Source organism: Polypterus senegalus, chromosome 6 (genome assembly GCF_016835505.1).
Source record: "Polypterus senegalus isolate Bchr_013 chromosome 6, ASM1683550v1, whole genome shotgun sequence".
Classification (NCBI taxonomy): Eukaryota; Metazoa; Chordata; class Cladistia; order Polypteriformes; family Polypteridae; genus Polypterus; species Polypterus senegalus.
This window is the reverse complement of record NC_053159.1, coordinates 116,386,731-116,403,017: the sequence shown is the minus strand read 5'-3', so window position 1 is coordinate 116,403,017 and position 16,287 is coordinate 116,386,731. Positions and strand designations below refer to the sequence as shown.

Genomic DNA, 16,287 nt, shown 5'->3' with positions numbered 1-16,287 from the left:
CTGTATGCTTCTTTAAAATGCCGATTTACACTTCATTTCGATTTGTTTTTGCTCCTTTAGACCTTCAAAGTTAAAACATGCTTCTAAATGTCCTCCTGTACTAGGGATGTGTATCATTAAGATTTTATTGATACTGATTCTGCTTATCGATACAGATAATTATTAATACTCTTATCGATGCGACTCTCCCTAATGTGGTGAGAGAAACCCACTTACCACCCCCTTCAAGCGATGCATTAAGGGATATCGTTACCTCCTTACGGTTTAAAAAAAACAAACATTTTTCCCCTCTAAACTGAGAACTCATTTTGTTCATTGCTTCTACCTGTGCTTTTAAACTATTACTTATTACTATTACATCCCACATCTCATACCAAATCATACATTCATTTGATTTAAGTTCATAAAAACAATTTTAGTGCTTATTCAACAATTCTTTCTCTGAAAGCATTTTAAAAAGTAAAATCCCCTTATTAAACCTAAGCCAGTAAAAAAGTACAAAAAAAAAATAATTTTTTTTTAATCTTTTTAAATAGTACCACACTTTACTTGGCGACTGACTTCTTTGCTCTGACGGAGCAAATGGAAATTGCTTGTTCCCAGGGGATGCAAGCTGACACTTGTCAGGTCTGCTGTAACAACATCCAACAGTGACGATGACCTCTAATGCCCACCATCGTCTCCTTTGTTCAGCCTTTCACAAACTCTCCGGTTCTTGATAGCGTGTGTCCAACCACTAGCCTGTCTGCTTATTCTCTCTCGACCGTTAACTCTGTGTTGGAGTCGGCTCATTGTTAAACTTCTAGTTGAAGTTTACCATTTGATGTTAACAAACTTCTCAGGGTAAAACCTCAAATATAGTTATCTTCTGCCTATAATCCCATTTTCTCTCCCTTTTTTTTTTTTTTTTTCTTTCTTCACCTCTGACCTGTGCTGTCATTAAATTACCTGCCAAAACCAATATTAACATAAATACCAGCGTTTTGTTTTAAAACATTCTAAAAATAATTATATAGCAGTTTAACAACATGCATAATAAACTGTTTTTATCCAATTTTTATTCTTGTGATCATTGCTATTACCACCTCATAACTCGCATTTTAAAGGGATACACTTCTATAAGTTATAAATTATCCTTTTGTTGTCCGGACCGCTCAGTTCAAACTTAATGTGACTAACTACCTAGCAGTTAGCGATTTTGCGCTGTACTATGCATACCTAAACCATCTCGACTCCACTGTGGTGAAGGGCTGTAAATCGTTATACAATACACTTCGCTGCAGCCCTGTGGTATTCTGCTGTTTTTTCCTTTTTGAGCGATGGAGAACAGGGTGGATGTGGATGTCTGAATTCTGGTAACCACTGATGAAGCTGTGGCTGCTGCTTGACTGACTCTGTCTGAACACAAGTTAAAACTGATGCTCACTTTGTATGTCCTGAGTGAATAACTATTGACTGACTTTTATAACGGTGATGAGCGTTACCTTGATTTAATCGTGTCTATACAGTTGCATTTTCAATTTGGCCAAGTCAAGCAGCATCTGAGCTGGAAGGCTGCAGTGTGAGTACGTTTTCAGCAGCCGCTTTCTTGAAGCATTCCTGCACACTGCTGTGCTTCACATTTATGTAATGTTGTACTTGTATTTCAAGAGGTTGCCAGTGTTACCCCCATTACCCCCCTTTTTACAAATAATGCATTTAGCTGCGTTATCATCACATTTACTAAAGTGAGCCCACACATTTGAGCACTTTAGCCCATCTGTCATGATTACTGGAGATCACAGAATGTAAACGCACAGCTACGAGACTAAATTGTGAGCGCCTGATGCCTGCAATGTTGTCCTCAATAGGGGACAGTTAGGAGTTAGAAAAACTGGCACTATCAGTATTTTTGAAAAGTTAATTCATCCCAACATTAGCCGAGTTTCAAAGAGCTTATTGATATCTTGATAATGACCAGTTTAATACCGGTTTATACCGGTATATGTCTATTCTGCACTATTGTAAATATCCTTTATGTGTTGGTTTGAGAAGGGTGGTAAATACTTATTATTGACTTAATATTTAAGCTTAACCTTGTACAGATGTTTGGGTCGATTTGATCTTGTGGCAATATCTGGTTTGTCCCACTTAAAGTGCTAAAATAAACCAGATATAGTTCTTAGACGCATGTCCAGCAATATTTACGGATCCATGTCTTGAAAGTGTTTCTCCATTACACAGGTTCTTGTGTGATACCCAGAAAGAGCTGGAAGAGTTGGTGGAAAGTCTTCATCCCCAAGGAGTTAGAGAGAGTGATCTCAAGCAGAGACTACAGGAAAAGTGAGCATATCATCCACCAGCTTGGAATTTTTAAAAACTTTGGTTTATTTTGGCAATTTCTGGTAATCTATTAGTATCACCCAGAGCAAGCATAAACCAGTCATCCCATCTGTCAGTCAGCAGTTCTTGTTTGTATTGATGACGTCTAAAATTGAATGCATTTGCTCGACTTGATGATATTTTGGAGAAATGAAGTAGATAAGATTGTATTCTTTCTAAGGTATGCAATATTAAAATAGACAAAATGGTGCTTGTGCCTTCACAAATGTCTGAAGTTAAGGTTAAATGTATATATTTTGTAGAAAACAAATCATTAGCATCATAGCTAGGAACATTGAAACACAACAGGATTATTAGGTTTTCCTGAAATGTCTGTATACACAATCTTTTAGAGCACTTCAAAAAAAAAAAAAATGTGCTGTATTGGAAGATATTTTGAACTGTAATTTGCAACCTTTTGTATATGTGACAAATGTCTTCCATGGGTCTGTCAGGTTTCAGGACATCCTGCACTCCATGTTCTTGGCTCGCAAGCCTAGTCCAGGTCTCAAAACTTGTGATGGCCATCAGGAGCTACTGAAGTTTCTACGTAGTGACATTCTTGAAGTGGCATCTCGTCTTCAGAAGGGAGGCTTGGGTTACATGGATGACACCAGTGAGTTTGAAGAGAGGGTAGGTGTTTGTTTCTTTTTATATATATAAAAAAAAAAAAAAAAGGCTAATGGTTGTGATACCTCAGGGGAATAAAGGAAAAAAAATCTGTTTGCTGCTGATCTTTGTTTACTCAGGTACGAGCCATTGAAAACCTCAGAGACTTTGGAGACTGTATTATAATTCTACAGCAAAGTGTTATTAAGAAATTCCTCCAAGGTTTTATGGCCCCTAAGCAGCAGAAGAAGAGGAGACACGGTGGAGATGACAGCAGTAAATCGGAGGAGGTTGATGAGGACAAGAAGCTGGCGGAAGAGGCTAGAGTACGTAAGGCACTTAAACTGGAATGTTTCTTCTCCCTGTTATTGGTGAACCTAATTTTACTGTTGTCTGTTGCCGTTTCAGAATCCTGACCTTTTTTTTTTTTTTTTAATTTCTATATAATCAGTATTGCACTGTACTTTCTTTGCTTTGTTTTTAAGGTCGCTTCAGCAGTGGAAAAATGGAAAACCATGATCAGGGAGGCCCAAACCTTCTCTCGAATGCATGTTCTTCTTGGCATGCTGGATGCGTGCATCAAGTGGGACATGTCAGCTGAAAATGCCCGTTGCAAAGTTTGTCGGAAGAAAGGTCAGTACATTTTCTGTGTTCATGAGCCAGAAAACTAACTAAGGCATGTCTCAGTCTGTCTAGTGGCATTCTTTCTTAATTCTCCTACCAGTACATTGGTTTGTGGAAGAAGTGAAATGAAGTTTTTCATGTATCCGTGTTCCTTAGAAAAGTTAACGTCTGTGATGTATCTAGCCATGAGTAATGCTTGCCCATGTTTGTTTCTAGGTGAGGATGACAAGCTCATTCTCTGTGATGAATGTAACAAGGCCTTCCACCTTTTCTGTCTGAGACCTGCACTGTACTCAATTCCTGATGGAGAGTGGTTGTGCCCAGCCTGTCAGCCTTCTGTGGCACGTCGTTGCTCTCGTGGAAGGTATTTATTTTTTGTTGACCTTTTTTTGTTTAAGGTCTTCCAACTGCATAGTTAGTTGTCTGCTTCCTGCATGTCGACAGCGTTTTTCTTTGTTTTATTTTAAGGTCTTCCAAAGTTTGACCTCTTTGTTGCATCTAAAATTGTTTACGGAAACCTAGATTTGTTATGACCTCAAAACCGCACTTTATATAGAGATGCGTAATGTTACCTTGAATTGTTTTTTCAGTGTTTTAAAATAAAGTTTTTATGCTTATGCTCTAGAAACTACAATGAGGATATGAGTGAGGAGGAAGAAGATGAGGAGGAAGACGACGAGGATGAGGATGAGTTGGAAGAGGAGGAAGAGGAGTCTGATGAGGATCATAAGGTGGCTGGTTTCAGTTGTAAGTGGCCTAGAGGTTTTTTCACCTTTTTTTTGGTTTATTATTTTAACTTTTAAGGTGTTCTTGGTAAAGTGGAAAATTTTAAAATTCACAAGTTAGCTCTGTGCGAGGCAGACTACCATGCCTGTGTTTCTCTGATTTAGAGGTCTTGCTGTGGGAAATTTTAGACCGTGTGTGTGTGTTGTTTTTTTTTTTTTTCCCACTGCTATAAGCTTGTATTGTAAGTTATTCACTGCCTCTACTTCACATCTATTTAATGTCATTTTTAAATACAGTGAGGTCTCGTAAAACTGCCAAGAATAAGCAGACAACAACCTCCCGAGGACGCAAGCCAGGACGCAAACCCAAAAAAATCTCCCCTCAAAACCCTCGAGGTGTACGGCAGAGGGGCAGCCCAGGCAGCCAGGCCGACATTGATGAATTGGTTAGAGTTGCACTCTCTCATTTTTTTTATACTGATATATGCTCATACTGTAATAATAAATAAATGGTGGTTCTCTCTTGTGAACATGGTATTACTTTGGGTTTGAGGTAGTATGCTGAAATCCCAAGGCTTATGCTATTGAAAGCCGCCTCTTTATTTGACCAGCATTTATTTTTATTAAATTCTAGAATGTCTTGTCAGTTCATCCCACTCTGGGTTTTTTAACTTTGTAGGATCCAGTAGTAAATTATCTACCAGTTGTCTTTTTTTATTTGGGAACTGTTGTATGCTGCACTTTTGGTGACAGGGATGAAGTGAAATGTAACAATCTCGGTTGTGGTTCCTATTTCCTCTCTCCTCCAGGTTCGGCAAGGTACTAGACATGGGGTTCGCAGGCAAGTTCTGGAGATGCAGAAATGTGAAGAGATCCTTTGCAAACTGGTGAAGTTCAGGTTCAGCTGGCCATTCAGGTAAGATTGTAGCTCCAAGGGCTGTGTTTTGTTTAAATAGTAGGTGCTCTCATTACTGACCAGAAATGTACATTTTCTTTCCCTAGAGAGCCTGTTTCTGTTGAGGAGGCTGAAGACTACTTCGATGTCATCTCGCATCCTATGGACTTCAAGACCATGCAAACCAAATTCACTGATAGAGAGTACCGCCACCCAACTGACTTCATCGATGACATAAAGTTGGTGTTCTCAAATGCAGAGGAGTACAATGAATCGGGAAGCCATGTCCTGTCCTGCTTGGCTAAAACTGAGCAGTGCTTTGTAGATTTGCTCCACAAGCACCTTCCAAACCAGAACTACTTGCGCCGCAGACAACGCAAGCGAGTTAGTGAAGCAAACAAACACCACGAGGAAGAGGAGGAGGATGTAGACAGTGAAAAAGAAGACACTCCAAAAGCAAAGAAAAGGAAGCGTCGAATCTCCAAGTTGAAGGAGAAATACAAAGACGATGAAGACGACAGCGAGCAAGGTATCCGGAAACCACGGCAAAGCAAGAGGGCTGCTGCTGCATCTCACAAGAGCTATATTGAAATTGATGAGGACGATGAAGGCGAGGCAAGTTACAGTGAACCAGAGGTGCCCCAGAAAATCAGAAAAGGCAAGCGTGGCAGACCACCGCGACAACCAGTTGTCACTGAAGTGGTCCCCGAGAATGAGCAGAACAGCGAGAGAAATCACTTGGGCAAGCGGGAGAGGGAAGAAGATGGAGAGGACAGTTCTGATGAGCACAGGCCTACACAACATTCCAAGAGACAGAAACGCTGAGCATGCTGGGGCATGCAGCCTTCCTGTGTAATTGTCCAGCATTTTGAGTAAAATGTGTCCACTTCCCTTTGGGACTGAAGGGTTCCACGAGTGAAGGCCTAAACTAAACCCTATTTTTTTTTTTTTTTTTTTCTTTTGGGGGAATCTATTTGTTTACTTGGACTGCAGAGGCAGCAGAGCAGCCTGGACTGCTTGTTACAAACACTTGGAGCTCTTTTTGCCGAAGGCTTTTTTTATATAAATATATATATATACATAAACATATTAGTGGGCTGTTTTCTCCCTTGTGGGGGAGGTTTTTGAAATTCTGAATTTTTTTTTTTTTCTTTTCCCCTCTCCCAATCCTCCCCTTTTTTTAAAATAACCCCCTTCAGTCTCCAGAAAGGTGTAATGTGCGGCCTAAGGCTTGTGCGAGTTTGGGGAAGTTAAACTGCTCCACTCTTCAATGTTGTATTCATAAACTTGAACAGCAGGCGTTTTGTTGGAAAGTTGTGCACACTGCTCTCTGCGTCCAAAGTTCCGGCCTCCTGTCAGCACTGGTCCTCTGAGAACGTTGCCTTCATTTCTTGTCGCGAAAATATCAGTACCTAGTGGTCCCTCCCTGCACCAATGTGGACAATCTTATTTGTTTTTTTTTGTTTAGTTTTTTTGTGATGCCATCACAGTATAGTCTACTGTGAATCGGGTAGCCTCTGTCGTGTACTTGACATTTCACTCTCCAAGCAGCCTTTCATTTTGGCTCATATTTGAGTTTGTGCTGCTCTGTTGAATTATTGCTTTGGGCTCCTCCTGGCCTAAAGCACTTCTCTGATGGTCACTTTTTAAACCACAAAATGTTCCTGCCACAGATCACTTCATGAGTGGCGTTGCTTTTGGCCGGCTGAGGGTCATGCTGCTGTTCAACAGCAGAGGTCGCTGTTGGCCAGTGAGCTGCTGAGCTTTGCGAGGCGGTTCTCGAGCTGGAAGTCCAGTAGGCACACAGCAGTAGCTGGATGTGGTGCAGAGTCCTTGCTAAGAACAGGGTTGGGGTCGGGGAGCAGGTAGGAGTCTTTAACTTTCCAGCTCTTTTGATCGGTGTATTACTTCAAACCTCAGCGTCCACCTTTTTTGGGTAGTTTGTAATGCTCAACTTTTGAAGTAAAAATGGAAAAACAAACAAAAAAAAATTCCTATTTGTGGAATCCTTTTTAATAAAAGAAAAAAAATAAATAAAATGCTGTGCAGTCTTGGCTGTTGTCTGTGTGAACAGCGGGCCAAGGTGCCATTGTTGCCCTTACGGATGTTTGTGTTGATTCTTTTTCCAGGTGTTACCACCAGACAAGTCTGTCTTCGTCTCCAGTTTTAACACACTATGGGTTCGTGGCCATTGCTTTTTTTTAAATGCGCTTCAGTGCCATTAAGTTGTGCTGTAGTGGTGTCTCACTTTCTCCGTCTTTTGAATCTTTGATTCATGGGAAATAGTTCACCTGTATTTTGTATGCTTTCAGTTATCTCTTCTCGTCATTTTTATTCTGTCTTTTCTCGTGTAAGTTGATGGTTCGTGTGGCCCCTTTTGCAGCTGCCATGGGGGTCGTTTTTGGTTGAGGGGTCAGAGTCAGACTCGTTGGCTTGGCAGTAGACTTGACATAAGAGAAGGCTGCACAGCTGCAGGGAGCTGGAGCTCTTTGCCAGGCGGGTCATGGCCTGCTAGTTAGCAGTGTGATGTGTGTGGAAGCTGCTGTGCTAGGCCCGAGGGTAGGTGTCCTGAACAGGCCCAAAAGTGACTTTATATTTAGAGCTTCTTCATGTGTTCTGCACGTCCTCCTTCTCAGCCAGCCTGCGTGAGCTGGGTTGTCTCGCACCCATAGTGGACCTGGCATCTGAAGATCTAGCAGGCATGATTTGCATTTTAGGGGCAGACGAGCCAAATGTTTGTTCTGCTTGGCACTGACATGCTCCTTCGTTGAGACTAACTGAGAAAGGAACACAAAACCGATGATGGATTACATATTGGGGTCCAGTGCCCGTGTAGAAGCAACTAAAAGAACTTGACATTGGTGCCCTCTGTGCCCAGTGCTGGCTAGCACCCACCCCCAAAAATCTGTGCAGGTGTTGAAGATTTCCTCCAGTTTGAGTGGCTGGTGCCTTCACACTCTTTCTGAAGGGGTTGTGCGGATGGTGGCTCGAAACCGCCTGGAACCCCTGCTGTCAGGCTGCAGCTGCTGGGAACCATTTGCTAAAAAGGCTGGGAAATCCAGCAGCAACTGTCCTGTGAACAAAGCTGAGCTTGTGTGTGATGGCCCAGCTAGGAATGTGGAGTGCTTCAGACATGTGTGTACCCCACCCCCACTTCCCTCACTATCTGGGTCCGCCGTTCACTCCAGCAATTGCTGGAAGACCCTGTATGGCCATGCAAAACCTGGTCTTTTGGGGGTCCTATGGATGGAGAGGAGCAGGTGCTACAGGGTCAAGTCTCCGTTTTTCATCAACAAAATTGACTTTACCTGGATTGCAAAACCTTGACCATTGCATGGTTCAGGGTTGAGCCTGAACCTTTTGGGCACACATGATTGTCGTTTACGGTGGCAGCAGTGTGTGTGTGTGTGTACCAGGCCACTTCATGGCTTGAATTAGACAGGGGTAACCACTGTGAAACTTGGCCACACTCCATATGATGTTTGCCCAAATGACTGACCTCCTTTATCTGACCCCTCTGTCCACAGTGCCAGCTGCAGCCCACGCACATAGTTGCTGGCCACCTTTTGACCTCTTTAACTGAGCGGGCTGCTGCCCGCCACGTGCCTAACAAACTTGCTAGGGTGACAGGACAATTCACCCACTTTGTATCAACCTCTTTGGCTCTAGAAAGACTAATATTGACTCTCGGGGGCACCTTGAGGCTCAGCAGGATTGTGGCACTGTCGGTGAGCTGCTGTCTCCGTCTCTCCCACCATCTGTGTTGCACTACCTGCTTTCCCAGTGGCACGTTCTGTAAAGTCAACATGAAAAGGTCCCACACTGACCCCTTTGCCTTGAAACTTCCTTCTGCTGATCCCAGCTTGTTCATGTCGCGTCGCATGTCAGTAATTAGAAAAGTTGTGTGAGTGCGAGAGGCCGTTCTAAAATGGTTTGACCGCTTGTGTGTGTGTGTGTGTCCCTCTGCCTTTCCTCCCATGTGTGTCTGTGCCCACTGGCCTTGAGCATTGAAACCTCCACCCCCCAAGCTTCCCCCTACAGGACAGGATGCTGAGCCCCTTTGATGCTTTTATGTGGAGGATGTCACACCTCTGCTCTGATGTTGGCCTCACAGTGTGGGATTTCTGAGCAGGCCTACTAGAAGTCATTCCCCCTCCATGTCAGTGTCTGCAAATGTACAACCGTTGATGGATTATTTATTTTTTTAATCTATGCTGGACAAGGCACACACTTGAAAAGGATTCACTTTGCTAAAGATGGAGGAGGAAAATGCAGCTGTACACGAGAGAAGGGGGCTTTTAGTTTGGGTGTTTTTTTTTTTTTAGTCTTAAAGCCCACTGCTGTCCTGCTTTACCAGATGTTAATTGGGAAGTGTGGCTCTTAGCTGATCCTCTGATGTCGAACGCCTTCCCTTTGCTGCTCCGCGCCCATCCGGCTTGTGTGTCCTCCAAGTTCTACTCGCTTGTTCTCATTTCAGATGTTTTTTCCTCAGGCAAGAGTAACCCAAGTGGGAAGAAGCTGCACTGAGCAGAAAAGGGAAGCAGGTGGGCACTTGAGAGAGGACTCAATGGCTGTAAAGCTAATTTTAGTGCTTGAAGACCTGCCTCGCCCCACTGCACCAAGGGGTCCTGGCAGGCACTTTGAGGTCCTTGTGACCACTGCTCGAGGTCTGGCCCCGATGGTTGGCTGAATTTGACAATATCTGATTTGCCCTTCCCCTAAACACAGGACCGATGCCACTCGCCCCCTGCAGGACTCTTTGAATGTGGATACCATCTCCTCTTTGCTTTATTGCAGATGTCAAGGTAATACAAGACTAAGCCTGCTTTAGTTGGGCCGGCAGCTTCAAACACTCAAGCTGCTAATAGCACAGCAGATTAAAAATAGTGACCGGAGTCAGAGCTCAACGATGAAAGCGATACCGGCAATTGCGCTTTTCCAGATGTCGTGCTGGACAGAAGGCACAAATTCTCTCAAGGGGCTGCAGGCCCACAGAGCCGAGAAGCTGCTCCTGCCGCAGTAGTGCGTACTTCTTAGTGACGGAGAGGATGGGCAATGTGGTTGGGGGATGTGCCCATGTAGGCCAGCGGTAGAGGGGCATGCACCATGGTGACCTGCTGATCCCGGCTACAATGGTCACCATGTATTTTTCATTTTCAGACTTGACGATGGGACCTTTTGTTACTATGAATTAACTACAAAAAAAAGCTAAATCCATGTCCTCTCGACAGCCTGGTCCCCAAACATTTCAGACACAACCTCCCTGTTTTCCCCTCCAGCTGAGGGACCCTTTCTTAGGGTGACTGTGCGTCCACAAAGCTGGTCTTGGGCTCAGTTGCCTCTCCCAGCTGCAGTTCGCTGCCCTGCTGACCAGTTTAAAATGGATAAATAAATTGTGCTTAGAACCAAACTGTGTTGGGGGACATTGAGCCAAACCAGTGGCCGACAACAGCCAATCTTCTGCTATCAGAAAGAAATGGGGGGTCCCTGAGCCAAATGACCTCCCCCTCTTCATTGTCGCTGGCAACCCAACTGGCCAGCCTTAACAAGAGGCTGTGACTGTCCGCTCACGGTGGGTTCAACTCCCCTTGTCTGAAAAGCTGCTTTTCATCTCCGAAGGAAGCCAATGGAAGATAAGGCCGCGCTGCAGTGCTACAATATTTATAGCGGTGCGTTTAGCTGCCATAAAAGACGTTATAAATATTTATCAGAAGCACAGCGGGGCTGGGGTGCACACATCAAAGGCTCCCCTCGCGTTTCTTTACGAAACACAGAATTCCAGCCGCGTCACTTTGAAGTGCAGTAAAAGCGCAGCTCGTGAGTGTGTATCCTCTGGCGGCCCCCACATCCTCTCCATTTGGGATTCGGGCTTCCCTCAACACTGCATTTGAGATTTGGCAGTGTGGCCCCAATACACACGGGCTTGTGCGAGGGCCGCCAGAGCCACTTGTGCTCCACGCTTGATTCCTTCAGTGGTCGGGGGTCAATAGTCTTTTTCAAAGCATTCATTTCCACATGAAAGAGGGTCGATATGCAGTGTGTCTGCTTTCCTCCTCTTCCTTGCTTCTGCAGTGATCTCTGTGAATGTGAAGGGTGGGCCGCACGGACCTTTGTCATGCACCATGGACTGGCTGCCTTCCAGCACAGAGGTATACATCCCCTGCTGCTTCACTTGGTGCTCCTCTGGTTTCTTCACATTCACTTCCCACCCTTGCATTCTCATCTTGGTAGCAGCTACTGCCCCCTAATGTTCTCCCAAAAGAACCACTACGGGGCCGTGCAGCTCTTAAACATTTTTCTCTTGGTGCCACCCATTCACTGCCAGCCCCTTCACTGATTAGTATGATCCATTAAACTTTCAACCCTAATATCCTTTTAACTTCCCACAATTCCAGTATAATCTGACCAGAAAAAAAGGCTATTTCATGAAGTCCTCACTCTTTTAAGTGTTACTGGGGAGACCACGTGGCCCACAGCAGGACTGGAATGATAAAATGAAATTGACAAGCGAGTGACATCAGGCATCCAGATGATTAAAAAAAAAAAAGTGAGCCAGTGGGGGGGCTCGGCAGTATATGTGTGGTTTTGAGGTGGGCATGTGGCTCTAAATGCAAATGATGTTCCAAGCGAGAGAGGACAAGGTGCAATCCATAATAACCTAATTCTGTGGGAGGGATGAGACAATTCCAGTAGCATCAGGTGCAAGGCAGGAATCTGGACAGGATGCCAGCCCACTGCAGGGGCAACTCACTCAGGCTGGATAGGAAGCGCTAGTCATGCCAATCTGCACATCTGACAGATAAAACCTGGACTATGAAAGTGCGAACAGAAAGACCTTTGGGGTGTAAGGGACAATGAAATCCAAACGAACAGAACGTAGTTAAGGGGATGAAAGGCAAAGTGACACCCTGGAGTGACTTCTCATCAGGCTGTCCAGATGAAGCAGACGTGTTGCACGCATGGCAGGGCTGAACCTTTGCACGCCCTCACTGCTCTTGAACCTTGTACTTGGTAACTGCCATTTACAGGAACAGATTTTGAAGCTAATTACCAAATTATTGATATTATTTTTGGCCGGCAAAGTGCGGCTGCTCACTGCTGTAACCATGACAACAAGGTACTGCAGAAGAAATGGCCTTTTTATTTTCTTTTTTTAGTTTGCTTTTTCTTGGGGGGGGGGTTGTTAGCAGAGAAAAGCTGAAGTGACCCAGGGCCCGGTCATGGGGCAGAGAGGCACAGAGGGAAAGGCGCGGGACAGAGTGGTGCAAATACAGAGACGTTTTATTTCAAAGATGCCGACGATGGGTTGGCTGAAGGCACTTGTCTGCATGGGCCGCCACCAGCAGGCTGCACCAGAGCCTTCTGCAATGCATACAAAAAGATAACCAGAAGAGACAGTTTCCAATTAAATATCCTTAAAATAAATTAAAAAAATAATAATTTGAGATATAAAAAACTTTCCAGATAACAGATGAAAAGAAAACATACAAACTGTACAAAATCTTCTTCAGTGGACGGTTGACGTGCTAGAGTTGGACCCCCCCCACCTTGCTCACTGGCCCTGAGAGTCTGATTCCACACTGCTGCTCAGACATGGGTGGGGCTGTCCAGGTAGGGGTCTGTCTTGGTCACGTGCAGCACCACGGCCGGAGCCTTGTAATGGCAGTGAATGGCATTGCAGCTGGCACTACTGCAGGGCTTCCTGCTAGTCCTAACTGCCAGTTTCCTATGGCACAGGCCCTGCCAGGTCTGCAGGGTCTTGGAGCTCCAAACCCAGACCCCACTGGTGATGCCCACCACAAGTGACATGAAGATCTTGAGCATAAACACAGCCACGGTGGGCACTGAAGCCTCCAGCGAGCAGTCCTCATTACGACGTCCGGGGAAAGATAAGCACTGCTGCTGCCGAGCGCGAAACTTCCAGTAGTCCATGTTGAGCCGCTCATAGAAGTAGCAGACAATCACACAAGTGGCCGGGACTGTGTACAGGATGGAAAAGACGCCAATTTTGACCATCAGCTTCTCCAGTTTTTCTGTGTTGGTACCCCCTGTCTTCATGATTTTGCGGATGTGGAAGAGGGCCACAAAACCTGTCAGGATGAACGAGGTACCAATGACTAAGTAGCAGGACAGGGGAATAAGGACAAACCCCGTGAGCGCATTCACATCCAAGCTGCCCACATAGCACAGTCCTGTGAGTTCGTCCCCTGCCACCTTTCTCATGGTGAGGATGACAATAGTCTTCATAGCTGGAATGCCCCATGCTGCCATGTGGAAATAGCTGCTGTGAGCTTCAATAGCCTCATGTCCCCACTTCTTACCAGCAGCCAGGAACCATGTCAGGGTTAGAATTACCCACCATATTGAACTGGCCATGCCAAAGTAATACAGAATGAGGAAGACAATCGTGCAGCCAGTACTCTCAAGGCCTTCTTGGATGACATACAACTCGCCATTTTCCCGGTCGCAAGCGATATTCTCGGCTCCGGCCACTGACCGAATGATGAAGGCCACAGAGTAGACGTTATAGCACATTGACAAGAAAATGATGGGCCTCTCTGGGTACTGGAACCTGTGAGGGTCAAGGAGGAAGGTGAGAACAGTGAAGGCGGTGGAAACAAAGCACAATGTGGACCAAACAGCCATCCAAATGAAAGCAAAGTCCTTGTCGTCCCTTGACCAGAAGACATCTACAGCCGAGGAGCACTTTGGGGCACAAGAGCGACTTTTCTCCACATACTGAAACTTCTCGGGATTCTCGCAGGTTCCTGTGCTGCCCACTGTGTTCCCCTCTCCGCCGGTAGGCTGTCTGGGCCTGGCGGGCACAGGCAACATACCTTGTCCCTTGGGTGTTTCCACTTTGGTGTCATTTTCAGGAGCTTCCATACAAAGAGCATTGGGGTCATTCTTAGTGGGCAGCTTGGAGCAGTCCAGAGAGTCTGGCCAGCCAAAGTTAAACTGCTGCATGACCGGTGCACATTTCTGTCTGGCCTGTTCACACATGGGTCGACAGGCTGGGATGGAGGTGGACACCTGATCTGTGCACATAGGGGCGTAGAGAGAACACAAAAAGAAGCGCAGGTGGATGTGGCAGCCATACTCCACCAGTGGGGCAAACTCTTGTAGCTTGATGGCTGCTTCCTTTTGGTTTTCATGACGCATGTAATTGGGCATTCTAGTCATGTTGTAGCCGATCCCCTGGCACATCGGGATCTCGATTGGCTCACATTTGGCCTCCCGTCCTCGCTCAATATCAAAAGCTCCAATCTCCAAACTCAGTCCCAAGGCCAGCAGCTGACACAAAAACCACATGACCAGTCTTGCACTGTTCCCATTCATAGTGGTATGCAGGACCTGCAAGGTGCCACTGCCAAATGAATATCAAAGGAATGTGTCAGTAGAACCTGCTTGCGCTGCCTCGCTTGGAAGAAGAAGGCATTTGCCGAACATGGTCAGTCGGAGGGTTTCAAATTCCAGAAGAGGGGTTTTGGCAGCACTACCCCAGAATACTCTGAAGCTACATTTCTGCCATGCCACTTGTGCAAAAGGCATGTGCCATATCCATTCACAACAGGGTCAGAAGGGACCAGCTCCTGTAGTGTGTGTCCAGTCCACTGAGCTACGTCCACAGTTTGCTGCTGTTTCCTACCCACGAGTCTATAGGCATTAAATCACATTGAGATATTTACACCCTCGCCTCAATATAATTGTCCACTTTTCTTGCTTTAAATATGCGCTCCAATATGGATATAAAACGAGACTGTGGATCCTCTATATGTTACTTCAGGCCGTCTGTCCACTGTGGGCTCCACTTAAAACGGCAATGTAGACCACGACAGCTTTCTTTGGGCGCTTTCTGTCTGTCTAGCCTCGTACCTGTTTACGGCGTGCTCTGCCCACCGATGTGTCCCCTACCTGCCGTCCAGTCCAAGACGCATCCGCTTCTGTCTCATCCTCTGTTCCCAGCGCGCCGTCTCTACTACGCTCCCTTCGCAAAATCGTTTCCTTTTCCTTCCACGTTTTGCGGTCCGCTTGTCCGTTGCTCAGTCGCCCCAGCCTCTCTTCTCCACCGCTCAACTCGCTCACTCTCTCCTCGTCAGTCTACTAAAGCTTTAAGACTGCGAGTGCCCTTGCTTCGCCGGGGTAGGCGGGTCTGCCGGAAACGGCGACGCCTTGTCAGTTTAAGCCCCGCCTCTATAGGTGGAGTTAAACATAGAGGGAACTTTTTTTATTAGGAGGCCGGAACGACGGGGCGTGGTCACCGCCTTGACTGTCAGCTTTAAACGTGCGCAAACACCCAGCACACGCTCGCGCCCCATCTCACACTCTCGCGCTTTGACGCCTGCCCGCGCTCATTTGCCGGCGCGTGGACACACGTCCACTCGCACACACAGGCACCCCACGTTTCGTGCCATTTCATGACGTCCTCGCATGAGCAGTCCGACCCATGGGAGACTCCTTCCCTCCTTCTTGCGACCAAAGCGGCTGCCGCTGTTCGCTGCGTTGCGCTTGCTGTGGCCTGCACTTTTGTCCTCGTTTTTAGTCCGGCTAGACTGAGGTGGTCATTTGGCCGACATTTCTCCTTTAATAGGTCCTCTAACGTGAGACCTGCGCTTCGAGGAACTCCTGTGTGTGTGTGAAGACCACCTGTCTGTTGAGACCACCTCCGGCAGCCTCATTGATATGTAAAGTAGCTCATCTAGGAACAATGGGGGCTCGTTCTCAACTCAAGTGCAGCTGCTGTGAAGTCTGGTTCAGGAAGGGGCCGCGTACAAGAGCCTAGTGAATATTCAGGAGGAACATGGCGGGCTGCCTTAGGCAAGCCTCCAGTCTCCTTCCCCATAGTTACTGCCAAGTCCACGAGCGTACACGGGGGAAGGGGGGTGTGGGATATTGCTGCTCGGCATCCCTTGCACATTTCTGTGGGGATGTGAACGAGTCCTTCCCGTTCTCACGTGGCGCTTCTGAACCTGATGTGCTCCAAAAACCTTCCTAGGCTGCCCTGCTGCATCTGGACTGGGCACACTCTGTATGGTAAGGGTTTTCACTTTTGTGTAATGAGTGTGTGAAGGA

The 16,287-nt window shown here is 46.1% G+C and overlaps 2 protein-coding genes across 2 annotated transcripts in view; one reads left to right on the top strand and one right to left on the bottom strand.

The window, feature by feature from the left end:
• Nucleotides 1–7,319, top strand: part of baz1b (bromodomain adjacent to zinc finger domain, 1B) — a 35,498-nt gene extending 28,179 nt beyond the window's left edge. The window contains exons 12-20 of the mRNA XM_039756872.1: nt 2,224–2,322; nt 2,817–2,994; nt 3,111–3,296; nt 3,456–3,603; nt 3,811–3,958; nt 4,220–4,341; nt 4,617–4,765; nt 5,129–5,235; nt 5,322–7,319. Coding sequence (XP_039612806.1) covers nt 2,224–2,322; nt 2,817–2,994; nt 3,111–3,296; nt 3,456–3,603; nt 3,811–3,958; nt 4,220–4,341; nt 4,617–4,765; nt 5,129–5,235; nt 5,322–6,039 — 1,855 coding nt within the window. The 3' untranslated portion in view covers nt 6,040–7,319. The remainder of the gene's footprint in view (nt 1–2,223; nt 2,323–2,816; nt 2,995–3,110; nt 3,297–3,455; nt 3,604–3,810; nt 3,959–4,219; nt 4,342–4,616; nt 4,766–5,128; nt 5,236–5,321) is intronic.
• Nucleotides 7,320–12,474: 5,155 nt separating this feature from the next.
• Nucleotides 12,475–15,333, bottom strand: fzd9a (frizzled class receptor 9a). The gene has a single exon (XM_039756873.1). The coding sequence runs from the start codon at nt 14,551–14,553 to the stop codon at nt 12,802–12,804; it is 1,752 nt and encodes a 583-aa protein (XP_039612807.1). The 5' UTR covers nt 14,554–15,333; the 3' UTR covers nt 12,475–12,801.
• Nucleotides 15,334–16,287: the final 954 nt, after the last annotated feature.

Excerpts from the sequence above, each read along its gene's own strand:
- fzd9a (XM_039756873.1), bottom strand. The coding sequence starts at position 14,553 with ATGAATGGGAACAGTGCAAGACTGGTCATGTGGTTTTTGTGTCAGCTG.